General features: G+C 43.5%; 1 protein-coding gene across 3 annotated transcripts in view; it reads left to right on the forward strand.

The window, feature by feature from the left end:
* Nucleotides 1-7,722: 7,722 nt before the first annotated feature.
* Nucleotides 7,723-22,574, forward strand: part of LRP4 (LDL receptor related protein 4) — a 90,930-nt gene continuing 76,078 nt past the window's right edge. For all 3 annotated transcript variants that reach the window (XM_074867706.1, XM_074867707.1, XM_074867708.1), the window contains exon 1: nucleotides 7,723-7,968. In XM_074867706.1, the coding sequence (XP_074723807.1) occupies nucleotides 7,884-7,968 (85 nt within the window). In that variant the 5' untranslated portion in view covers nucleotides 7,723-7,883. The remainder of the gene's footprint in view (nucleotides 7,969-22,574) is intronic.

Raw genomic sequence — 22,574 nt, forward strand, 5'->3', positions numbered from 1 at the left:
CTCTAAACAGAATAGAGGGAACATGGAACATTTTCCAGAATATAGGAGAGAATGAAGGCATTAATTAAGTTTTATCTGAGGAATGTATTTAAATTTTTCTTTTGATTTGTTAACTTTATCATGCTAGTTTCTAAAACACAGCAAAATAGATTGACCAGTCTGCATTTGAAACTGATAATAGCAAGTTAGTAAGAAAATGTCCTCAAGGTTCCAACTCTTTATGTGTTAAACTTTACACAGTGTTAGTGAAAGAAGAGTTGTTCCTTAAACACTTAAAGTTTAGATGTGGATCAGAGTTTCTCTCAAACTCTGTGACTAGAGTCCATTTCTGATATTTACTAACCATACTCACTGTGCTCTATGTGAAACAGAAACCTGCAGTCTCTGTAGGAAGGTTTTCACTGTGTATTAAAAGCATGGTTTTGTGCTTGCTGAAGTCACTGGTAAATTTTCCATCAACTCTGCTGACCTAGAATGAAGGATAAATGGAAATGCAATACACAAACCCACATCACCTTGAACTCTCAGAATGCTAATATTATGTTAATATGCTTAACATAATATCCTAATATCCTAAAATTTTAATATCCTAAAATCCTAGAATCAGAATGACATGGACACAAGTATATGTGGCTAGGAGGGAGGCTGGACGTGTGTGCATGTGCATGGGTGGCTGAGCTCAGACTCACATGGAGGGTGTGTGCAACTCTGGATCTTGCTCCCACCTATACCTTTATTCAGGTCTCACTTAGGGCTGGTAAGAAACAATTAATTTTTTCCCTCATTCACATTTATTAAGACCTAATATGAGAGAGGGAGAGGTGTTAAGAGGCGTCTCTGATTCAGCCACCTGATAGGAAAGCAGATGGTTGACATGCCGCATCTCTTATCAGAAAGACTCAAGGGTTTTATCTTGTGCATGCTGGCAGTACTTGCCTAACCCATCATGCCAGTAAAGTATTAGAACTGAATCATCTTCAAGAAAGAAAACACTCTTTATCTGTCTGTCTACATTTTTACATGTCACTCATCTCCATATTGGTAGGGCTTCTGCAAACAAGAAAGGTTTGTGAGCTGAGGGAAAGATATGTGTATGTCTTTCACATCTATTCCCATGACTACTTGTTTCTCGAACTGGCCCAATGAATGTATTCTATTTTTTTGACAAAGGAAAACTCAGCCCATCAGAGATATTCCACATACCGAGATACAAGGTCACTTTTCTTTCTGACTGTCTGATTGATTTCTACCACAAACCTTTTATCTGAATATGGAGACTATTGACTACGTTAATAGCTTGAAGTCAAAGAAAGACAGAGGTTTTCAGTTCTTTGGAAAATGCTTCTCTGTGCAGTAAAAAAAAATAATTTAGGAGCCACAACTTGCTACTTACCCATTTGAATGTGTTTGGAGAGTAAAGGTGGTTAGGTTTCTGTCTTCAAACAGAATTCTTCTACTGCTAGCTTTTAAAAGAACATTTTCCTTTTATGCTCTTCCCCTCTTCTTTTTTTCTGTGCCAGAGTCAAGGTATTAAGCTGTGCTGTTCCTAAGGCTAGGCCACAGGCTACCTTTGCAATGCAGACATTGTGCAAGGCCTGGGTAATTGCCATTTCACTGCAGGGAGGAGTCTCATCAGGAATAGAAGAGGGTGTATTTGCATTATTTTTACATAGAGGATGTAAGGGAACCAGCAAAAGAAGGAGCAGAACCAGCTTGCAAGACACCCAGGAAGAGCTACCATCTCAAAGAAAACATGAAGAAAGGTTTGGTTTTGGTTTTTTCCCCTAGTTTGACAGTCAATTTACTTTGGGTTTGTTTGTTGTTTTTTGGTTTTTTTTTTCCCCAGAGTGGAAGATTGAACAGCCTGGCACATTGGCTTCAGTCCCACCTTCCAGACACACGTAAATAAAGGGGGGGTTCAGATGAATCTTCACTTTGGTCATCAAATTACAAAGGACCTTTTGCAAGATTCTTCATATCTCAGCTTCTGAGTGTAGCCATTTAATGTAATCTTTAGTTTTGCTGTTCTGCACTGTAGAGTAGAATTAATGGTGGTCCATGAGATGATCACAAAGTTTCCCAAAATAGATGTGCAATTGGAATGCTTAGAAAGCAGCAGATAAATGAAAGGTGAAGAAAATTAAGTAACACATAAGCTCTGACTTGTTAATTGGAATTTCATTATGTTGTAAATGAAAACAATTGTGGTAACACTGCAGAAGATGGCACATGGATTACTGTTCTCTTAAGAGTAAGCAGGCAGTAACTTGAGAAACACTGTAAAGGACAATAGTGACAGGATTTGAATATCTATGACATCTGTGAGCATATCTGGGTATATGCCCAGTTTATATACTGGGCTTGACATCATATGGTATGGAATAATCCAATATCTTTGCCTTCTGTCCAGTGTGTGATCTCTTCTAAAATTCCTGGTTTCCTATTCGAGTCCATTGTGTGATCAGTGTGACCCACTTACTCCACGTAGCATCAGTTGCATGATGTGTAGAGGGGACCTTCCCTTTGAACATCCAGTCCGGCACCGGCAGTCAGGGTGCTAATAGGAGCTGTTGAAGGGTCGGCAAGTCCTGCTGATCACTCCTTGGCTCTCCAGTCTATGAATTAGCTTATGGATGGGAATCAGGGAGCCTTGGTTGGTGCGATATTGCTGCTGGTGCACTGCTGTGGTAGCGATTGGCACCTGTTCTTCAATCCTCAGCAACCCTACAACACAAGGGTCCTAAGCCACTGCTTAGAAAACTTCAGGGAAGGCAACAAAGGAAAAAGTGATAGCATAAAATAGAAATCAATGCTAAAATTTCATTTAGTGTATTTAACACAGAGATCATAATTTACAAACTAGGTCACCAGCTGCGAAAGCTGCACGTCCCTCAGCTCTTTGGAGAATTAAACTGTTTCTTTACATGTCCAGCAGTGAATTCAGAGGCCCAACTGTGTAACTGCGTCTTACTATATATGGGTAAAATCTTGACTTTTAACTTACCTGGTATTCCAGGCTACCACCTTTTTGTTTCCTTGGAGATACTGTAGAGGAAATTGATGTGGGTAATGTAGCAGTGGAATAATGGTAGATATTAAAAGGATCATTGGAAAATCCCATAGTCTGATAGTGCAGAACCCATGATTTTATCTTGAACCTAGAGCTCTGTTGGGAACAACTTGCTATTTTCCTTGCTTTTGTGTTTAGTTAGTGGAGCTCACTAGTAACACAGAGTTTGATCAGCCAGAGTGCGGAGTTTGTATTGATCTTTCCAGTTAGAATTTTCTGAATTATATCCATTGTGGAACTTAGGTTTGGGAGGGGTCCCAAAAGATCACCTAGTCCAGCCTGCACTGCATCAAGACTAAATATATCAAGCATCAGCATGCTTATCAAACTTTGTTCTTAAAAAATTCCAGTGAAAAAGATTCCACAGTCCCCCTAGACAGCTTGCTCCAGTGTTGAAAAATCCTTTGTTGGAATGCTGATCTGCAAAATCTTTTAAGCATTTCTTGACACAAATCAAGTTGACTCTTTCATGTCTTTCTACTGGAGCCATAGAGGATAGCTGATCAACATCTCTCTAATGAGTTTGTGTGTATCAGGAAGCTGCATCTCACTTGAAGCTTTTATTTTCTTGACTAGGCAAATCTAATTCCTTCAGCTTTTTCTCAAAGGGTTTGTTTTCTAAACTTCTTGTTCTTATTGTTATTTTCTTGTTTCTCTTCAGCTGTATTTGTATGTCTAAGGTGTTCAGCCAGGACCAGATGCAACATGCCACTTGGGGCTTCAGTACCATGCAAAGTTAAGAAATCAAACAAATTCTCTTGTATATGACACACTTGTTAATGCATTCCAGAATTAAATGCATTTTTTGGCAGTGGCACTACACTATTGATTTGTATTGTTTGTTATCCGTACAACCCTAAGATCTGTTTTTGCTGTATTTCTGTCTAGTCAGGAATTCACATTGTTTGTTGATGTCTATTTCCTAAGAATAATATTTCATATTTCTCATTACTGGTTTTTTCCTTGTTGGTTTTTGGACAACCTGTCCAATGTGTCAATAGCATTTGGGGTTTCTGTTCTCATCCTTCCTAGTGTTTGCATTCTCTGCCATTGTTTTGAGGTTATCAGGTTTTTTAGCACAGATTTACAAGCATATATATGTCAGTGAACATACTAAACAGAGCTTAGGACAGACCCTGAGAGGTGTCTTTCTGAGGTGCCTTTGCAGTTTGATGAATAACCGCTAATGATCGTTATGGTTTTCTTCGATCAGATGCCTGCATACCTTCCACTAGTTGTATTTAAAATGTCATTCTATGAAAGTGTCTTGTGAGACGGTGCCAAAAGCCGTACAAGATCTATCATGCCCATTGCCTTCTGTTTACCCAGTGAGCTTAACATTACTGAAAAAAAGGGAACCTGATTTAGCACAAATGCATTTTGCCCATTTTCCATGTGCTTTTTTCATTCTACTAAATTAATTCTATCTCAAATATTTTAAACACGATTGCTCCAAACCTTTCTGAACATAGCAATTATGTTCAATAGCTATCTGATCTGTCATTATCTTCATCTTCCCAAGGAAGGGCCCATTTGAATGCTTTAAAAATACTTTGACAGGTAAGATCACAACTGTCCATCCCATTTTTTCTTTTTTTTTTTTTTTCCCCTTTTTTTTTAACCTCTTTTTAAGATCTTTGCAGTTTTAAAATAGTTAAAGTATATTTTTTGCTTAGCAATCCTACCTGGTTCTGGATCCTTTCTTTCTTCTTTTTCCCATGACACCATGTCCTTGGTTCTCTTTTTCCTGACACAGGGTTGCCACTTAAAATCACTCTGAAAATGATGCAAACTTTTAGCATTATTTCATAGTAGTTATTTGCTGTCATTGGACTGGTTTATTTCTCTAATGTGTCTATTTGGAGGGGGGGAGAATTATGTCCCGAAATGGTTATTAGGATAATAATCTTTCTCCCTTCCCTTTATAATGACTGGTGGGTTTTTTTTTTATTAAGTATGTTGTCATATAAATTAATTCTTAATTATATTTTAATTACTTCTTTCTCATATGCCTTACAATACTTGTGTTAAATAGCACTTAGCAGTGATCTATAAGTTATTACAAGCTACTTAATAACATTCCTCCCTCATAGTTGTGGGTAAAAGCAAGTACCTACCTTGTGGATGGATTGAAGTGCATTCTGATATTTACATAGACTTCCTTAAAGTTAGTTGGTCTGAAAGAGGAAAGTCCTAAGCTTACGGTTAAATTTTACCAGTGTTATTTAGCAACCCTTCTACTTTTCTTTCACCAAAAATATCTGTTTTACACTGCATAAATCTACTTTACAATTATGCCTCAAAGATCCCACATGGAATCAGGGTTATATTCAATCACGGTATTGTATCAATGGGTAGGTAGTTGAGAGGTTTATAATATAAATTTCCATCTGTTCAACTGCAACCTATTTAGGTGCAGTGGTGAAAGACAATACTATGTGCTTCTCTAACATTTCACCAGGGGATTTAAAAATGATTTAGAAGACAGAGATGTAATTCACGGAAGTTGCGCTTGGAGAGGAAAGTGATTTGCCAGAATACGGTGCAAGATGCAGAGGACTGGTAAACACACTTTAACAAATACAAGTGTATAAAAACTTTTTTCTCTGAGGAGGACTGAAGAGCTAATGAATGAATTTATTTGTGTTTAGGACAGTATTTTTCAAGACACTTTTGTTTCAAACACGGGAAAATACTCAGCTGCTGGAAGACGATTCCATGACTTAAGTATATAATTATCAGGAAGTTCTGGGCCCTGCATCTGTGCTTTATCACATTCAGTCCTTCAGCATCTAAGCTTCTTACAAGCTTCTGTGAGCCTGGAGTCAGCAGGGCTCTTCTGATTTATGTTACCTGGGGATCTAGCCTCTGTAGAGAATATAAACTGAAATGAATGTTGGTTATGTTGCCCTGTATTTTAGGGGGACGCTGTAAGGGTTTGGCATGCTGGCCAGTCAGCCAACCCCCGTCAGAGCAATGTTAGTGTTTTCTCTCCCTTAACTTCAACCCACTGTTCCCAACTCTTCCACTTCAGTCATCTTAAACTCTGATATCTTGGATTTTATTCCTTTACAATAATTGCATATTCTTCCCATGCCTCATTCTGCCACTGCTTTCTAGTCAATGTTGGCGTAGAGAGATTTTTTAATCTCTCCACCTCAATCAGTCCCTCTTGGCTACTTCTATTTGTTGTTACTCTTCTGCAACTTTGTACACTTGCCTATAAATACAATTCAATGCCATAGTCTAGGTGCTGTTGCACTCATGCTACGTCAAGTGCATATAAAGCAAAAGTCTGCATTTTTTAAAGTTTGGGGGCCATATATTGTAAATTTATGCATGGTTTGCTGCTTACTGTTTCTTCCGGTGTTCCTGCTCTTGGGAGTTCTCCTCCTCAGTGAAGCTCTGTGTTGAATTATTTTTTTCTTTACACTGCGCTCAATTTGTCAAGACTCAGTCCTTGTTTTAATTCTTTGTTGACGTTTTTAATAATATCCCTTGTCTTCACTATTTTACACTTAATTAATAGGAGGGGCAGAATTGTCTCAATCACACGCTGTGCTGTTTACTTGCTCTTGTGATCCTTTAAAGGAGAGCATTAATTGCAGCTTCCTCTGGATTCATCTGTTCGAAGGCTTTAATAAGACCCTTCCTATCACTGGCCCTTTGGTGTCAATCCCATCTTCCCCTGTGGTCCAGGGTTTGAACTATCTGATTCAGCTTTCCATTCAGGGTAATACTTTGAAATCAAGTGAGATTAATTATTTAACAACAGTTTCTTGCACTGCCAACCCTATGTATCAAAATGTCAAATCATGCCACAGAGGATCATAAAACTGGCTTTAACGATGATGTCCAGCGAAAGCCTGTCTGCTTTTACATGCGGCACGGGGACCAGAAGGCACATGAGACAATTGTCCAAGTGTTAATTTCTACTCCTACAGGCAACTACCCCAGCTCTTTTTTTAGGGTATCCGAGATTCACACGTAATCAGCTGTCTCCGGACACTGCGGCTCTAAGGAAAACACCACAGAGCGCATCATCAACGGAGGGAAAAATCAAGCATTTCTTTTCGATAGCCACACGCGTGCTGGGCTCGTGAATGAGGTGCCCGGAGGCTTTCAGTTTCTGAAGGGCATTTGGCCAGCGGGGATGGGACAGGGAGAAGGGCTCTGCCGTTTGCCTTGGGCGCAGACGGCTGGCACAAGCCGGGAAATCGGCGGCAACGCCCGGGGGAGCCGCTCGGCCACCGGAGGGTACCGGGCAGCCGAGAGCCCCGAGCGATGCTCCGCGGCGGCGCCGCGGGACTTGGGACAGCGAGAGCCCCGAGCACCGGGACCGCTTCAACAAGGGCTTCCCCGCCCCCGGCGAGGCAGCCGTGCCCGCGGCAAGGACCGAGCGGGGCCGGGGCGAGCCCCGGGGGTCTGGCGGCGGGGCCGGGCGGCGGCCCCGGGGAGTGGTGAAGGCTGGAGCGGAGACGGGGGGGGGTGAGGGGGTGGGGGGGCTGTCTGGCTGCGGAGCCGCGGCCCCGGGACCGCCTCTACCGCGCCGAAAGTTTGCGAAGTGGCTCGGCGGCGCTGGGGGGGAGCGGGGCGGGGGCTACCCCGGCGGGGCTCCTCCTCCGGGGCCGGGCCTGGGCCGGGCGGAGCGGGGAGCGAGCCCCCAGCCCCGGAGCTGCCGCGGCTGCCGAGGGAGCGAGCGAGTGAGTGAGCGAGCGAGCAAGCGAGGGGCGGCCGGGTCGGGGGTGCTGCTGCGTTCAGGAGGAGCCCGGGACCGTCGCTGCGGGCGGCCCGGGCCCGGGGCGCTGCCACCATGAGGCGGCGCGGCGGTGGCTGCCTCCTGCCCGCTCCTCCGCTGCTGCTGCTGCTGCTGCTGGGAGCACTGCTCCGCGCCAGAGGTAAGCGGCTCCCGCGGCGGCCCGGGCTCGGCGGGGGGAACAGCCTTGCCTGGGCGGGGAGCCCTGTCCCGCCGCTCACCTGCCTGCCGGGGCGGGGAGCTCTGCCCCTGCCCCGCCGCCGCGCTTTGTCCGCGCCCTGTCCCGCGCCCGGACGCGGGGGGCTCCCGCCTTCCCCCTGCCCCGGCGCGGCGGGACCGGAGCCGGCGGGGTGTCCTCGTCCCGTCCCCCACAGCAGGTCGGGGCGCGGGGTCCCCGGGCGGCGGGCGGGAGAGTCCCCGCCGCCCACGCGGCCGCTGCCCCCCGCGGAAGTTTGGCGGCGGGCGCGGGCTTTGTTCCCGCGGGGCGGGCGGGCCGGGCCGGGCCGGGGCGGGCGCGCAGGTTGCCTCGGAGGCTGCCGTGCCCGGCGTGTCGGGACAGCCGCCGCTCCGGAGCAGGAATGCAGCCGCGCACCCGCCGCCACGGGCCCCTTAAAGGCACAGCCGGGCTACCTGCCTCGGCTCCCCGGCCACCGCGAGGGTCCGCCCGCCGCGCCCGGGCGGAGCGGAGCGGGGCCGGGGCAGGAGGGGGTACCCGAAATAGTGGCGAGGGGAGGGGCTCGCTGCGGCCCTAGCGAGCAGGGGAGCAGCTCCGTGAAGTCTCGCCGGTGAAAACTTACCTTTGTGGCTGCTCTATCAACTGAAAAGCAATCGCTGTTCTTCGTCTCGGGCGGTAGTGCTTTATCTTACAAGTGCGCCCGGTGGAGGAGAAAACATCTGAAGGCTTCGCAGAATTGTTTATAAAAAGTTGGAAGGCTTTGGGGGGAGGGGTGTGGAGAGGAGATACGTACCTCATTTCTCTCCCTTCACTCCTTTGGCAGCTGCTGTATAATTTCACCCATCCGTTTTCTCCTATGCTAGTCTGAAATTACAGGAAGCATTTGCAGTAGTGCTGCAGACCTCCATCATTCTACAAGTATTGCCTCTGGGGCACAATCGCATGGAGTTTGAGTTTCAAGTAATATTATTTTTCTTCTAACAAGAAACCTAATTGCAGGCTGCTTTGAAGAAGGTGCTAAACCAGCTTGGAAAGGCTGAGTAGAGAGGACCGCAGTTCTGCGTATCAGAAAATCTGCTTTTTAGAAACCAGAAGTACTCAAGTTCCCAAGTGCCCCACAGACGCTTAGCTGCAGTCTGGGAGTGAGAAGGATCTAAAGCATAGACCTTGGTGTGGGTGCCGATCTGGATGTGTTTTATTTTGGCTGTTACCCAGGTGCTCCTAGTTAATGTGTCTGGGTTGTTAACAGCCATGTGGGGGATGTCTGATTGTAAAGTGCGTGTTTGCTCGTAGGTGGTTGTGCCTTGATGTCTCCGGGACGCTTTTTATGGCAGTTTGTCTCTCTTTCAAGTAGTTCTCCCATCAGTGTACTTTCCGGTATCCTCTTGTCAAATGAACGTGAGTTTATGATTGGATGTGCCAACTGCTTCCAGAAGTGAGTATCCTCTTTCCTTCACAGGAGGGTATGCTTTGCAATAAGAATGCAATTCCTGAGCAATTTTTTTCCTGTTTGAAGCAAGGTAAAACATGAGGAGGTGTCAGGATGGAGGTGTTGAAGAGGACCCCAAAGTTTGTGATGGTGTTTCTCCCCTTAGCTAGAAATTTTTTATTGTTGTCCCCCCAGGGATGGTGTACAGCTTAACTGTCATAAAGCATCCGCAGCCACAGAACTTGCAGTGCCAAACGGATAAACTGTTAGAAGCACTTGGTTGTTTATCACTGTGCCTCAGTACAGGAGCAGGTAAAGCAAACAAGTCTGCAAGACTGACCTTGGACCCTCTTTTGGTGGACAGTGGCAGTTAAAACTGGAGAAGTCTGTGCCAAAAAAAAAAAAAAAAAAGAGGCCTGCAAGTATCTCAAGCTCTTGGAAAAGTGCATTGCCATTAAAAACGGGTATATAGTGAGAATTTAAAGCTAATGGTGTGCAGTGCTGGTGCATGGTGATGAAGAAGGGCCTGATGTTACGATGGTCTGTGTTAGTATGTCACAGAACCTGTCTGGGTGATGTGCTCACTGTTCTGGCTCCTGGAGCTCTGCCAGAAAAATACATGGCTAATACCAGAGCTTCACTCCTCAAACATCTTGACTACATTTTAGAGTCACAAACCTGAATGTGATACCTCTGTAGAAGTATAGTTTGCAGTGGGAATCGTGATCTCCACTGTGTGTGCTTGGCATTGCTATTGGTTCTGCAGCTCTCAGCCAAGTGCAGAATGCCCATTTTCCTGCTTGGAGCTGATAATGTTCTACTTTCTGGTTGTGCTGAGAGTGCCTGGGTTTACTCCTGATCAGGCTGGATGATATTCACAGCTTTCATGGTCACCCTGAATTATCTTGACTGTTTCTTTTTGTCAAAGTGGTGACGGCACTGAGTAATATCCCCAGTCTTCTAAAATGAAGAGTAAGATGATGCAGGAGGCTGACAAGTGGTGGTATTGGGGTTTTTGTTTTGTTTATTTAATTTTTTTAAAATAATTCTGTGTTTACTAAAACAAGGTAGCATTAGTGGAAATGCATAAAGCATAAATCTTCCAGTATAAAGTTAACATAATAGTTTAATTTATTTAGTGTAGATGAGCAATTTTCTTTTATATTCTCTTTCCAAAAGCTTTCAGTTGTGTGCTTTAGCACTGTTTTCTGCAATAGAGAATCCCTTCTTGCATCCTGGGAGCGTGGGTGTATGCAGCAACCAAATTAATAGGTGCTTAGTTACATAAAGCGCTTGCATTTCCAGAGTGTCTTGTGAACCTTAAAGAGGGATAGTCTGTTCATGTGGGCCACAAAATTGGATTTCAGAAAACTTGGAGCTGTTTCTCGGCACTGTGTTCATTGAAGTTACATAAGAAAAAAGTGGTTGGATATAAACATTATTCAGTTGTTTGTAGTTCAAGCCAGAAGGCAGTACTTGCTGTATGTTAACTAGAAAAGAAATTGAAGTGATTTGTATTTTGTTTTTACTCCTAAAAACCTCTAGTTCTATAGACTGGTGAAATTAACATTAGAAAATAATTAAAACATTCATTCTATGAGAATGATCTGTAGTCTGATAGTCCTCCTGAATCTTCCTGCACTCTTGTGAAATAGGCAAATATTATCCTTGTTTTGTAAATGTGGGAAGTGAAGTAGAAATTGTCTTGCCCAAGGCCAACTCCATTTGCCCTAGAATGCAACTTACCATTGAACACAATAGAATATATCCTTCATAACACTTACAAAAGCTGATAAAGAGATGTTATCTTGAAAACCAGTCAAGGTTTTAAAAATAGGTTTAAAAAGTAAGTGCACGTCCCACACCTTTGAATTCCTCTGCTGCTTGTGACTTGTGGCTATTTCTCCTTTTAATACTACTTCTATTTCTCTTGCTAATGATAAAAAGATTCATAAAACCGCCGAAGTTTGACTGACTCCCCATTGGAAAGGGTGAATTGGTAAGTAAAGTGTTGTTAAAAGAAATGTGTAAGAGAAGTGGATGCTTTATTTCTCTAGTCCTCTGTTATTTCCACCTTAGCTATCTGTGATGTTATCTCAGAGGATGATGTTATCTAATAAGGTGATACATACACACATGCGTGAACACCTAAACTGACCATCTTTTAAGATGTCTGGCTTTACCTGATACAACATCCAGAGCTGGAACTCTGGCATGCAGCAAACTCACTCCGTTAATTGGCATACTGTATTTAGTGGCCATCTGTGTTTCACACAAATCATGGCAGAGAACACTAATTGTAATTGTCGTTCATGAATCCAGTGTGCTTGATGGTTAGGCACTTGCTTTTGCATCTGTAGTGCCTGTGGTTCTTTGCCATGGCTGTTATGCTGGGCATTACTCTTTTATGGGATTTTGTTGTCTCTGCTGCGTGAAGACTGGACACTGTAATGCTTCTTGAATGTCTTCTTTCTCTATCGTCTTCCCTGTAGATTTCCATTCCCCTGTACTAAAGATAGTAACTATATGGATCCAGGGGCTTGTGATTCCGTAGGCTTGTGGTTTATTCATGCTGTGTATCTGGTCGCTCTGGGACCTGTTACCTTGCAAGTATTTGGCTGCCATCCTGTTGTGGATGAGTTCCGTGTTCAGGTTTTTCAGCTTTCCAGGCATTTTTTTGCCTCTGTTATGCAGAACTGCCTGTTAAATGCTGAAGTATTCCAGCCTGAAGTATTTAGTCTGAGAGACTCTTGAGCTGCAGTCAGTGTTTCTGTGAGGAGCAGAATGCCTTCTCGGCTGCTGTGAGCCTAGATGAAAGGAGACTCGCTATGTAAGGTCAGGAAAATAAGCTTTCATAAAGACTTTATTAACATCAAACGGAGCTGATGTTTGTGGACTTTTGCCTTGCTAAATTGTGGATGACTGAAACTCCTCATATCAAGGAATTATGTTTGTTGTTCAAAATAGAAGAAAAAGAAAAGAGGGGATTGAACAGTCGGGAGCCTGATTCTGATGATTATGAGATACATGCCTGTAGCAGGATGCTTAATGTTAGCACAACTTTGGGTTGTGAAAAGTAGTAACAGAAGCTTTAGTTTTTCATGAGGTTCTTCTTAGGTCATTAGGTTATTCTGTATTTAGCCACCAGTCAGCAAGTCACAAACCATTAAGATTAACGGACAGTATTGTATATGCATATTCAGTGTTTGTTCTGCAAATTGCAGTTTTGTCAAAAAGCGTATAACCAAAGACAGTGCAGGCTCTTGCTTCTCAAGCTGTTGTATGTTAATAGCAACTTTCTGATGTTGCAATACTTGGAACTAAGAAGCACCAGATTTTTGCCCTGAATGGGTTAGGATGAGAATAAAATTCACCTCCCTGTACTGTAGTGATGAGGTTGTTTAAAGAAATGTTGTCCAGCAAAGCTTCCAGTAAGAGAACGTGTTTGCCCGAAAACAGATCCCATATTCTGTAGTGTTAAGGTGAAGTCTTACTCCTGGACTTAAGTTTACCAGGAGTGAGACGTTATCGTGACTCCAGGCAGGGGAGACCCCTCTCCTGGCTACCAGCGTGGTGACTTCCTCGGTATGCCCTAGCAGGGCATAGTCTTCTGTGTCTCTTTGTTACTGCCTGACAGCCCCTCCCAGCTGCTGGAGCTTTCTGTTTCTATTGCATAGCAGCAGTTCTTTAATCAGAAATCTTGTTAGTATTCAAGGATAATTGATCCGACTCTCTGGTAGGGGGTGGGGACCCAGCCTTGCATCCTTCTCCTACTTGCCACCCCCAGTTTGACCCCTGTTGTCTCTTTGTTTTCTCCTGTTAAGTTTGTGCCAGTGATGTGTGTGTGTGCTGTTTTTCCAAGCAGCCTGAAGTTGGCTGTAACCAAGAGCAGCAGTTAAATAGAGCCCGATTTCCCCGCTTCCTGGCGTTTAGTTGTTCGGCTCCATTTTCTGGTCTTCTGTGTTTTTGATTTGCAGAGAAGGAACTTGCTTGGTGCCCCCGGGCATCTCTTAAACCCATTAGAACAAACTCCATTATTTCACTGTACTTAGAAATCCTCCTCCTTTAGTCCCAGCATCCATCAAAATAATGTATCCTCTGTAAGGCCCTCTGGAAAATGTTTAATAGGATCTTTTCAAACTCAAGGAGAGTTCCAGTTGGGAAGGGGGAGGGGAAAAGGCTAATGGAAGATCTGACTGTGACTTGCAGTAAGCCCAAACTTGGCCTGTGTCAGCTCTCCCTTCACCTCCATGCCGAGGGAGTGCTGAGCAGAGCGGATCCAACACTGGGATCAAAGCTGGAAACAAAAGGCTTTGGGAGAAAAATTTCCCGTCTGGCCAAGAGGCAGCCACACAAAGGTGGTGCATAATTTATCATTCGAGGTTTATTTCTGTTGTGCTCCTTCTGGAGAGGGAAGGAAAAAAGAAGTGACTGTCCTGCTGTTTCGAAGGGGGTAAGTGATGGCTTTGGAGACTTGAGGCAGGAAGGGGCTAGGGATACTATGGAAAAACTTTTTCTGTGCAGTCTGTATCCAGTTCCTCTCTTCTCAGACATGGTCAGACATTATTTCTGTTGGGGGGGGAACCCTATTCTTGCCTTTTGATGTTTCAAAGAGTGAGTACTTTTAACTTCTCTGGTCATTCCCAACTCTCAGCAGATGGAGCGGTGCTGCTCTTGGCAAAATCAAGTTCTTTGAATTTCTGAGGTGTTTTTCTTACCTTGAGGATCGGTCTAAGTGCTGTGGCTCTGTGTAACATGGAGGAAGAGACTCCATTTGTCCCAGAGGGTTTATAGTCTAAATTGGACATCTGACATCTGATAGGATCAGGGATGTGATAATTCTAGTGGTATAGATAAGGTCCAATATTAAAATAGCATAGCTTTCTAATTAAATTTCCTTTAGCTTTGGTTTAATGGGAAAAGCTTCTGAAAGTTTTTCATTCCAATTACTTCTTAGAACAAGGATAGAGAGGGGGTTTTGGGTAGGAGTTGGCATTGAAGACTACTGAAAGCTGGTAACTGCAAAAATAAGGATGAGGAAGCAGATGCAAGGGTAGTGTAAACCATGAGAAGAAGGGAAGGGGATATAGGAGTACTGATATTAACAGAAGCAAAGATAGGCATTTTGGAAATTAGAGCCAAGGACTTGAGCTGGCAAAGGAACAGAAGAGTTGTGTAAGGAGATCCAAGTAAGAGTAATTATATGGGATCTGATGGCAGAAAGAGTTGTTAATTAGGTAGTATAAAAGATGGAAGTTTTGAAAGTGAAGACGAGCATTGAGCAGAATTTAACTGCTGAGGCAGGGAAAGACTTATTTTAGTAATGCTTTAAAGGAGGATGTGACAACTTATTAGGGACCCTCAGTGGTAGAGTCCCTGTCCTAGGGGGGGTGATTTTATGAAATATGAGGAGCTTAGCAAGGGGGGGCAGAGGTGGAAAGGGAGGCTGGTATTGGTAGTAGTGCTGAGATGGTGAGCCCATGAGGTGTGGGTGCTGTTGGAGCTATCAGCAGCAGTGGAATGTGGGACTTGTCAGGCTGGGGAGCATGTACAGCCAGAAAGATTTTTGAGTGGGATGTCCGGGAAGATATTTTGAAGGACAGTCCTGTCTGGAAAAGTGTATGAAATGGGAGGGCAGAGTTGAAGAGAGAAGCTAGGAGGTTGGAAATGATTGCCTGGAAAAAGGTGAGAATAGTAGATTGCTCTGGGTTTGGAAGGGAGTCTGGGTATACAGAAGCAACAAGACTGGTTGCAGAAAATAACGCCTTTCCTGGAAAAGGAGGCTACTTCTCTTCCTCTTCTCCATTAAGAATTGTTATGTGAAGGAGTGAGTCACTAGTGAGAACTGTTGAAACATAAACGTGATATTCTCAGCCTCCTTCTCTGAAAGGCTCATAAGAAGCATTGTGTGACTATGCAAGAAGGTTAGAGGGAAATACGCACTATGCTCCTTGAGCCTGAATCACCAGCTCCGTCAGTTCATTTACTTGGTGACAGCTGGTAGTGTCTGGGAAAGGTTCTTACCTAAGGTGCGGCCATTCACTGTAGTAGAACTGTGTCTTGTGGGATCTAGGATTAGAACAAAATAAAGACACACCTTCATTTTTTTTTTCTTTGTGCTCCCACCCAATTTTAGTTTTGAATTTCCATAACTGCTGAATAGTCAAATCCTTTCTATGCAACTTTGAGGGCAGGGAAAAAAATGAGAAGTCTCAGGATTGTAATTTCCTGCTTCTGTTCAAGCTCCTGAGGATGAACCAGGATGTGCGATAATTCTCTCAATTAAAATTGCATTTGTTAGGACAGCGGTAAAGCTGGCTTCCTTTTTTCTTTGTGATTCAGAGTTTTTAACTTCTTCAGGCTTGACAAATTTAGGAAATGAGGTTTTTTGGGGCCTCAGAGATTGTGTTCTTCTCACTGTGATTTTTTGAAGCCTGTTACTCTTGAAAAGCCTGAGTTGAGTCTCTTACAGCTGTAGGACATGCCCCAATTTTGTGCTGCCTTTTTAAAAGGGCCTTGATCAGCATAGTGCCTGTTAGCATGAGAAAAAACATAATGGGTCTGGCTGTGAGAGAAAACTGGAGAGTTTGTGACATGGGAAAAGGAGATAGATTGGAGGCTGCCATTCTGGAGACTTTAATAGCCAAGAAGCAGGAGAGGATAGTCATTGGCAAACAGGAATGCAAATAGACTATCTGCATTTTTGTCCTGGGTCTCAAATAGAAGTATTCAGTGTCTGAATCTTAGAAAGTGTGTTGTGGGAGTAGGTGCGAGGCTAGGTTGGTTCTCTTGACAAGGGCACTTGTCATTGCCCTGCAAACAGACCTAAGTTTAATGCAAGGAAAGAGAAGAAGGAAGAAGAAAGAGCTGTATCCATGCAGAGTCAAAGTGGTGAAGGGGTTTTTCTTGGGCATTGACTTGGAAACAGGGAAGGACCGAATTGTGCTGGTTGGCGAGGTTATGGCCCTTTGCTATCTTTGCTAGGCCTTAGGGAAGGCTGCCCCTGGGTCTGACTTCTTTGCTGTACCAGTGAACAGCAGCTGCAGGAGGGTGTTGACTCATGAACAGCTGATTCCTGAGCGGTTAAGATGTCTCCACCACAAGGGTGGTAACCTCATGTGTTGTTCCAGTTTGAACTGTCACTGCTTATGAATCAACACTGTCTGTAGGCCTTTGTTCACTGCATTTTTGAGTGTAAGGAAGAATTTAGACCTGCAATCAGCATTACCTTAAACAACAGAAGGCATTTAAGCCTTTTGGGTGTTTGTTGGGTGTTGTTTTGATTTTTTTTTTTTTTTTTTTCCAGGCCCAGGGTTCTTTTATCTGTGGAGCAGGTGGATCCCTTGCCTGTGCCTCAACTCTCCTGGAAGGACAGATTTGTCAATCTTTGCATCTTTGGCAGTTATGTTGAGTAATTTCTATGCTACCAGTACCCAAGGAGGCAATAATAACCTTGTTGATCTCTGCCTTCTGCAACCTTGCACTGTAAACGTCTTCAGCTTGAAGGGGCTCATCTACTCACAAGAGAAGCCCGTTGTTTCTCTGAGGTTTCTTTTGTTTATGACCTGCCTCCTGTGAACTGGAAGATGGGGAGCTGTAATCTTCTGTTGCTTTTAGTGCAAATTCCAGACTAGAACAAAATAAGCAAGTTCCTCAGGTTAAGTTTTCCAGTCAGTTGTCCCTAGAAAATGTTTTTTTCGTACTTCCTTTCTTGCGTGTTATGGTTAGTTCTTCACCCACAAGTCTTCAGAAGTCTGGGAGCAAACATTTAAGCTGGAATGTCTGGGGAAAAAAAAGAGTGATAATTCTTGTGATGCTCCGTAGTAACTTTTTGTTGGTTGGTTGTGCTGGAGGAGCAAACTCTTGATGACGGTAATATGTCCGCTGGAGGAAGAAGAGAAGCTCAGATGATTACCTTCTGAGAAATGACCCATAAGCAATTTTTGTGCTGCAGATGCTTTAGAACAGACTGGCAGGGAAGAGGGGGTGGCATGCACTTGCCTACTTTAAAGGCTTGGCAAACCCCCCTATTTAGCTTAATCGTGTACATGAGGCCAAATCTAACGCAGTTACAGTATAGAACTAATGGGAGATACAGGACAAATTAAACCTATGTGCAATCCATCAATTGTAGGATAAAAATAAACAGTACTCAGACAGAAGCCTTCGAGCAAGGAAGGGAGTGAGGCAGAGATGACATCTTTGGTATGTACATCTTGACTTACCCGCTCAGGCGAAACAGCCTCTGAGCTCAGGCTTCTGATTAAGTGACTGGGACAGCTGCCAAAACACCTACATTTGCTAGCTAATCTACTGCAGCGCATTGGTCCTGCAGGTTAAGCTGGGAAAGGCATGGAGTGATATCTGGGTTTGTTTTGTGCTTTTTCTTGAACGATGTCATAACAACATGCTCTGCATCTTGTATGTCAAGATCTTAAAATAAATGTGGTGGCGATGTGAAAACTGCCTATTAAAGCGTTGTGAGGAAAGAGGGCCATCAGAGTTATGCCACAGAAGACCAGATATGCCTAGGGAGCTGGCTTTTCTGACCTTGCGGGCTGCATACCAAAGTCTTTAAGGTATGTGCTGTATGGCTCTGTGCCCTTTAGAGACAAGCGGAAGGGGAGTGGCTCACAGGAGAGAAATGACAGTAACTCCATAAGGAGAGAATTATTCTGTTGCAGGATGGGGTTGGGCTGAGGTGGGCGTGCAGCAAGATCCCTCCACAGCCCCGTACTAACCAGCCTCAGGAGTCCTTGCATGCCTAAGGCTCTGTGCCGGCGTGGCTGTGCTGGCTATGTAGTAACCCTAGCGAGTAAGACACGTTTCAACTACTCAAGCCATGAGAACTGAATACAGTGCCGAGATTTCCCTGCTATACTATTTGATGGCAAATTAAACATTTGACTCCCACAAGAATGAACTCCAGGGCTCTGTATGTTCTTACGCTGTAACCAAAGGGAAGTTAACTTTTTTATTTTCAGATGTGCAAAGACACGGTAGAACTAAATCTATGAAATCTGCATAGCGATGGCTACAGAGTAGAACTGGAAGGATTTCCATTGCTGATCTTTGCATAAAAAGACAGTTTTGGTGCTATCTCGGCCAAGGCAGCAAAAGCTGTCTCCACCTAAAAAGTACTAGAGAACCATTGACTGAAACCAAATGAAAATGCTGTCCATTCCTAAGAAAACATTGTTTCTGGGGTCTGGCACTCCTTTTGAGGCTAATGATGCAAATAACTTAATCCAAAATCCATCTGTTGAGAAACTAGTCTGAATCTAAACCAGAACACAAGTTTCTGTAACAAAAAAAAGTCCAAACCTACTAGCCAACTAGACTGCCACAAGTTATTCGCAAAGTTGTTATGCTGGCAGATAATACCAAACGAAATGTGCAAAATCAAGTCAGACTCTTACCAGATACTGAACTGGCATGTACAACTTCGAGTTGGATACAGGGAGAACACCATAAATCAAACAGTAAATGTCTGGGAAAGAGAAGTAAAAGGAGAGACCAAGAAGGAAATCTTCTAATCCTGTAAGTAAAATATAAAAGAAGCAAGAAAACACTTATCTTACTAGAAATAAAACATTATTCCTTGGAATATTTTAATTTCTATTGTTGGACTCCGTGCCATGTAGCCTTCTCTGTTGAAACCTCTGTGGAGGCAGGCGCTTCATATGTTGAATCCACTTCTGGGAGAAACTCAAGTGCGCTGTCTCTTACATGTGGGTAACACTTGCAGAGCTTGTTTTGCCAATAAAAGTGTCTTTGAATTGACTGTGGTGGGATGTGGTGCAAGTTCTGATGCAACATGAGGCTCTTTGTAAGTGCAGATTTTGATGAGAACTCGTCTCTAAAATCTCTAGTAATTTTGTTTTCTTGTTGCTGTTGTGAATCGGCTCCTTCCTTTCTGTGGTCCATTGTTGTATGGTTGATGTTTGAAAATGTCTTCCATCTGGTTAAGAAATTTGATTTATCCTTGGAGGCCTGAACTGCTGCCTTTGCTAGTAGGAAATAAACAATGTTCCAACTGTCCCTAATTATCACCCACTTGCCTTCCTGCAGATCCACCTCTCTTGCAAGGGCACTAGAAGCAACGACTTATGGATCATGAATTGCATTTTTCCTGTCCTCTATATCTTTATCTCTATCAGTTTAGTCCTCTTCTCTTTTTAAACTCTGTAAAGGAAGCATACTACTTCAATGATTAAACAATGGGCTGGACAGTGGAGATGTGGCTTGCCTGGAGCACAGTCAGCACCTTGTTTCGGGTGACATTAGGAACGGAACTGCAAATGACTTATAAGGGCGTGTTACTGGTTCAGAGTAGGCTTTAGTATAAATCTCACTTTATGGGAAACCTCTTCAAAATACGGTTTTTGGGTAATATGAAGCCCATGTTTTGGAATATCAGAATGAGAGGAATTTTTGTTCCTGCTGCCTTTTGCTTTAAGTAAACTTGATATGTCATGGAGAGAAATCTTGTTGTTGTTGGGGGGAGTGCTAGGATGTTGTCACTGCTGAGGATTGTTCTCTGCACAATATATGTGGCTTGGCCTCTAGCTGCAGAGCTTCCTTGACCCACAGGGTGTGGTTTCACGTTACACCTCATCTAGTGTAACTGTGGGTTGCCCCACCAAAGCAGTCTCGCCCCCTTGTCCCTTTGATAGGTCTGTGTGTATGTCTGCTGGATGGATCGCTTCAGCTTGTTGATCTGTTGCAGAACTGACCTGCAGAGTGGTGAAACCAGTGACATCACAGGTTGTGTGGGATTGGCAGGCTGAAGAGGATTGCTCTTCAGTGAGCTGATCAGTATAGACCTGATGATAGAAGGATGGTGGGAGGCAAGACCAACTGTTTTTTTGGGCACTGGCTTGCTGCTTCACTTTGCCTGAAGAGTAACTTGGAAAGGCTTTCTCTGGAAACAAGGGAACATGAGAATTCAAGACCAAGATTCAGTGTCCATGGCTCATGTAAACATAGGCCTCTTTATTATATCGTACTTGTATGGCAGTCTTGGTGCTGTATTAGTGTCAAAGTGTGGTGAAAGATCTTATAGATCTTACAGATGTTGCAACTGGTGCAATACATTAATTGGTGATGCCTTTTGTGGTGGAAACTTCTATTCTTTAAGACTGGAATCAAAGATCTACTATGTTATTTTACTTGGGCTAACACAGATTTATATTCTGAGTTGTTGCCAGAGAAACTGTCAATCTAAATATGAAAAGCTTTATCCCCTTGCTAGTGCCTTGACCCTTCTTCCTTAATTTTGCTGAATTATTTGCAGAATCTGGATCCGCGTTTTGCTTGCCCTGCCCACCGCTCTCCACTGATGCAGTGGTGTGTTGTGGTTTGACGAGCCTGGCCTGGGCATGCACACAAAAGGAGACACGATCCCACCTTCCTCCAGAGTTGATGCAGGAATGGCAGTGCTGATGCTAAGTGCCTCCTTAGTCAAAGAAAGACAGTGCTAGTGGTTTGGAAACATAAGCCTCCTAAATGGCAATTCCTGTTCTCCTTGAATGAATATGTGGCAGGCTGAAGGGGAAGATCTACATGGGCTGAATCTCACACATGAATTGTCAATTGGATCATGTAAAGATTCACTCTGATGGAAATCAGAGCTTCACATGCAGTGTGTGCATACAGCCAGGACAGCCCCTACTCTGAAGAGTTAAATCATTTCTACATGTAATAAATTGACAGATGTATTAAATCACAGATAAGGGAAAAAAACACAATGAAATACTGATTAACATAGTAAATAGAGGCTCCACTTAAATGCTTTGCCTTTTAGTCTTTACTCCTTGTCCTGTCTTCTCCATCCCCAAAATATCTTTCTGTTGAAGCTGCCTTTATATTTATTTTTCCCCTGTGACATGCTGCATGCAATGTTATCACAGTTAGACGCATTTGTTGTGTCTGGGGTCTGATACTGGGAGAGTGAAAATTCTTAGATGTAATGCCGTTCTGAGAGGATCTAGTTGCTGTTTTTGTCCTAGATAGTGCATGTTCCTGTTATCTGCCAGTGTGTTCAATAAATGGTTAGCATTAGTCTAATGAGGGGTATGATATCTGAACCCAGCTCACAAAGATCTCTTCTACCTCTGTGACTCTTCCACCCTTTCCCCTATCTTGACTGTAGCTCATAGGATGGATCACAAATGGGTATTTAACCATGTAACCACAAAGGTCAAGAAATTTGAGAACAGAAGCATAACTTGGACTTGGTTAGGAATCCAAGTGTTAAACCCTGGATTCCTGACTTGGGATAGTTTAGCTGTGGCCAACTTTAAATAATAATTATTGAATGTTCCTTTTTGCTGCTTTGTAGCAGCAAGCTAAATTGCTGGATAGAATTCTGTAGATACCTAATGGGCTTCAGTGGCCATATTTACCCAATAGCTTAAGTGTTTTTCCTGATAACCTTTAGGGATCATCTGTACAGAACTTAATTTGGGAGTGCCCTCTTTGCAAGCTGTGACATAAAGGTTCCCTATGATTGTTGGGCCAGGTGTGCTAATGGCTAGGTCTTTTTTTTTTTTTTTTTTCCTCTAAGGATAATTGACAACTTGATTTTGGAGTCTACAGAATTTTTTCTTGCAAGGGTAAAGAACTGAACCATGGTGACTGGTTGCTTAAGAGCTGTTTTTTTCTCCTCACTGAAGTCAGTGGCTTTTTCCCAAATTAGTATGTTACATTTTTAAACATTTACTGTACTCAAGTGTAGAATGATCTAATTCACCATGTTTTTATTCCTTTTCATAAGAATTTTCAGCACAGTAGCATGCGTATCCTACTTCTAAATGTACAAACACTTGGTAAACAGACTGTAAGAAGAAAATAACTCTTGAGCCACTGTAGTAAATGGTGTCTGCAAAGTCTTAAACAGAAAATGACCCCAACTATTTCTGTCAGTTTGTCTCTTGAGGCCATAGTTCTGCAAGCAGTGAAGCAAAGGGAGGAATCAAACCGGGCTGGGTGAGGAGGAGTTGGAAGATCCTTCAAATTTGCATCTTTTCGCTGCTCATTGCCCACTGGACCACTTTCCCTGATCTGTTTTTTACCAGACTGCACAAAGCTGTGCCAGTTTATGGGGGTCATGGGACTGGGAGTAGGGGAAGGAGGCCTGGGA

The sequence above is a fragment of the Strix uralensis genome, chromosome 4 (assembly GCF_047716275.1).
Source record: "Strix uralensis isolate ZFMK-TIS-50842 chromosome 4, bStrUra1, whole genome shotgun sequence".
NCBI lineage: Eukaryota > Metazoa > Chordata > Aves > Strigiformes > Strigidae > Strix > Strix uralensis.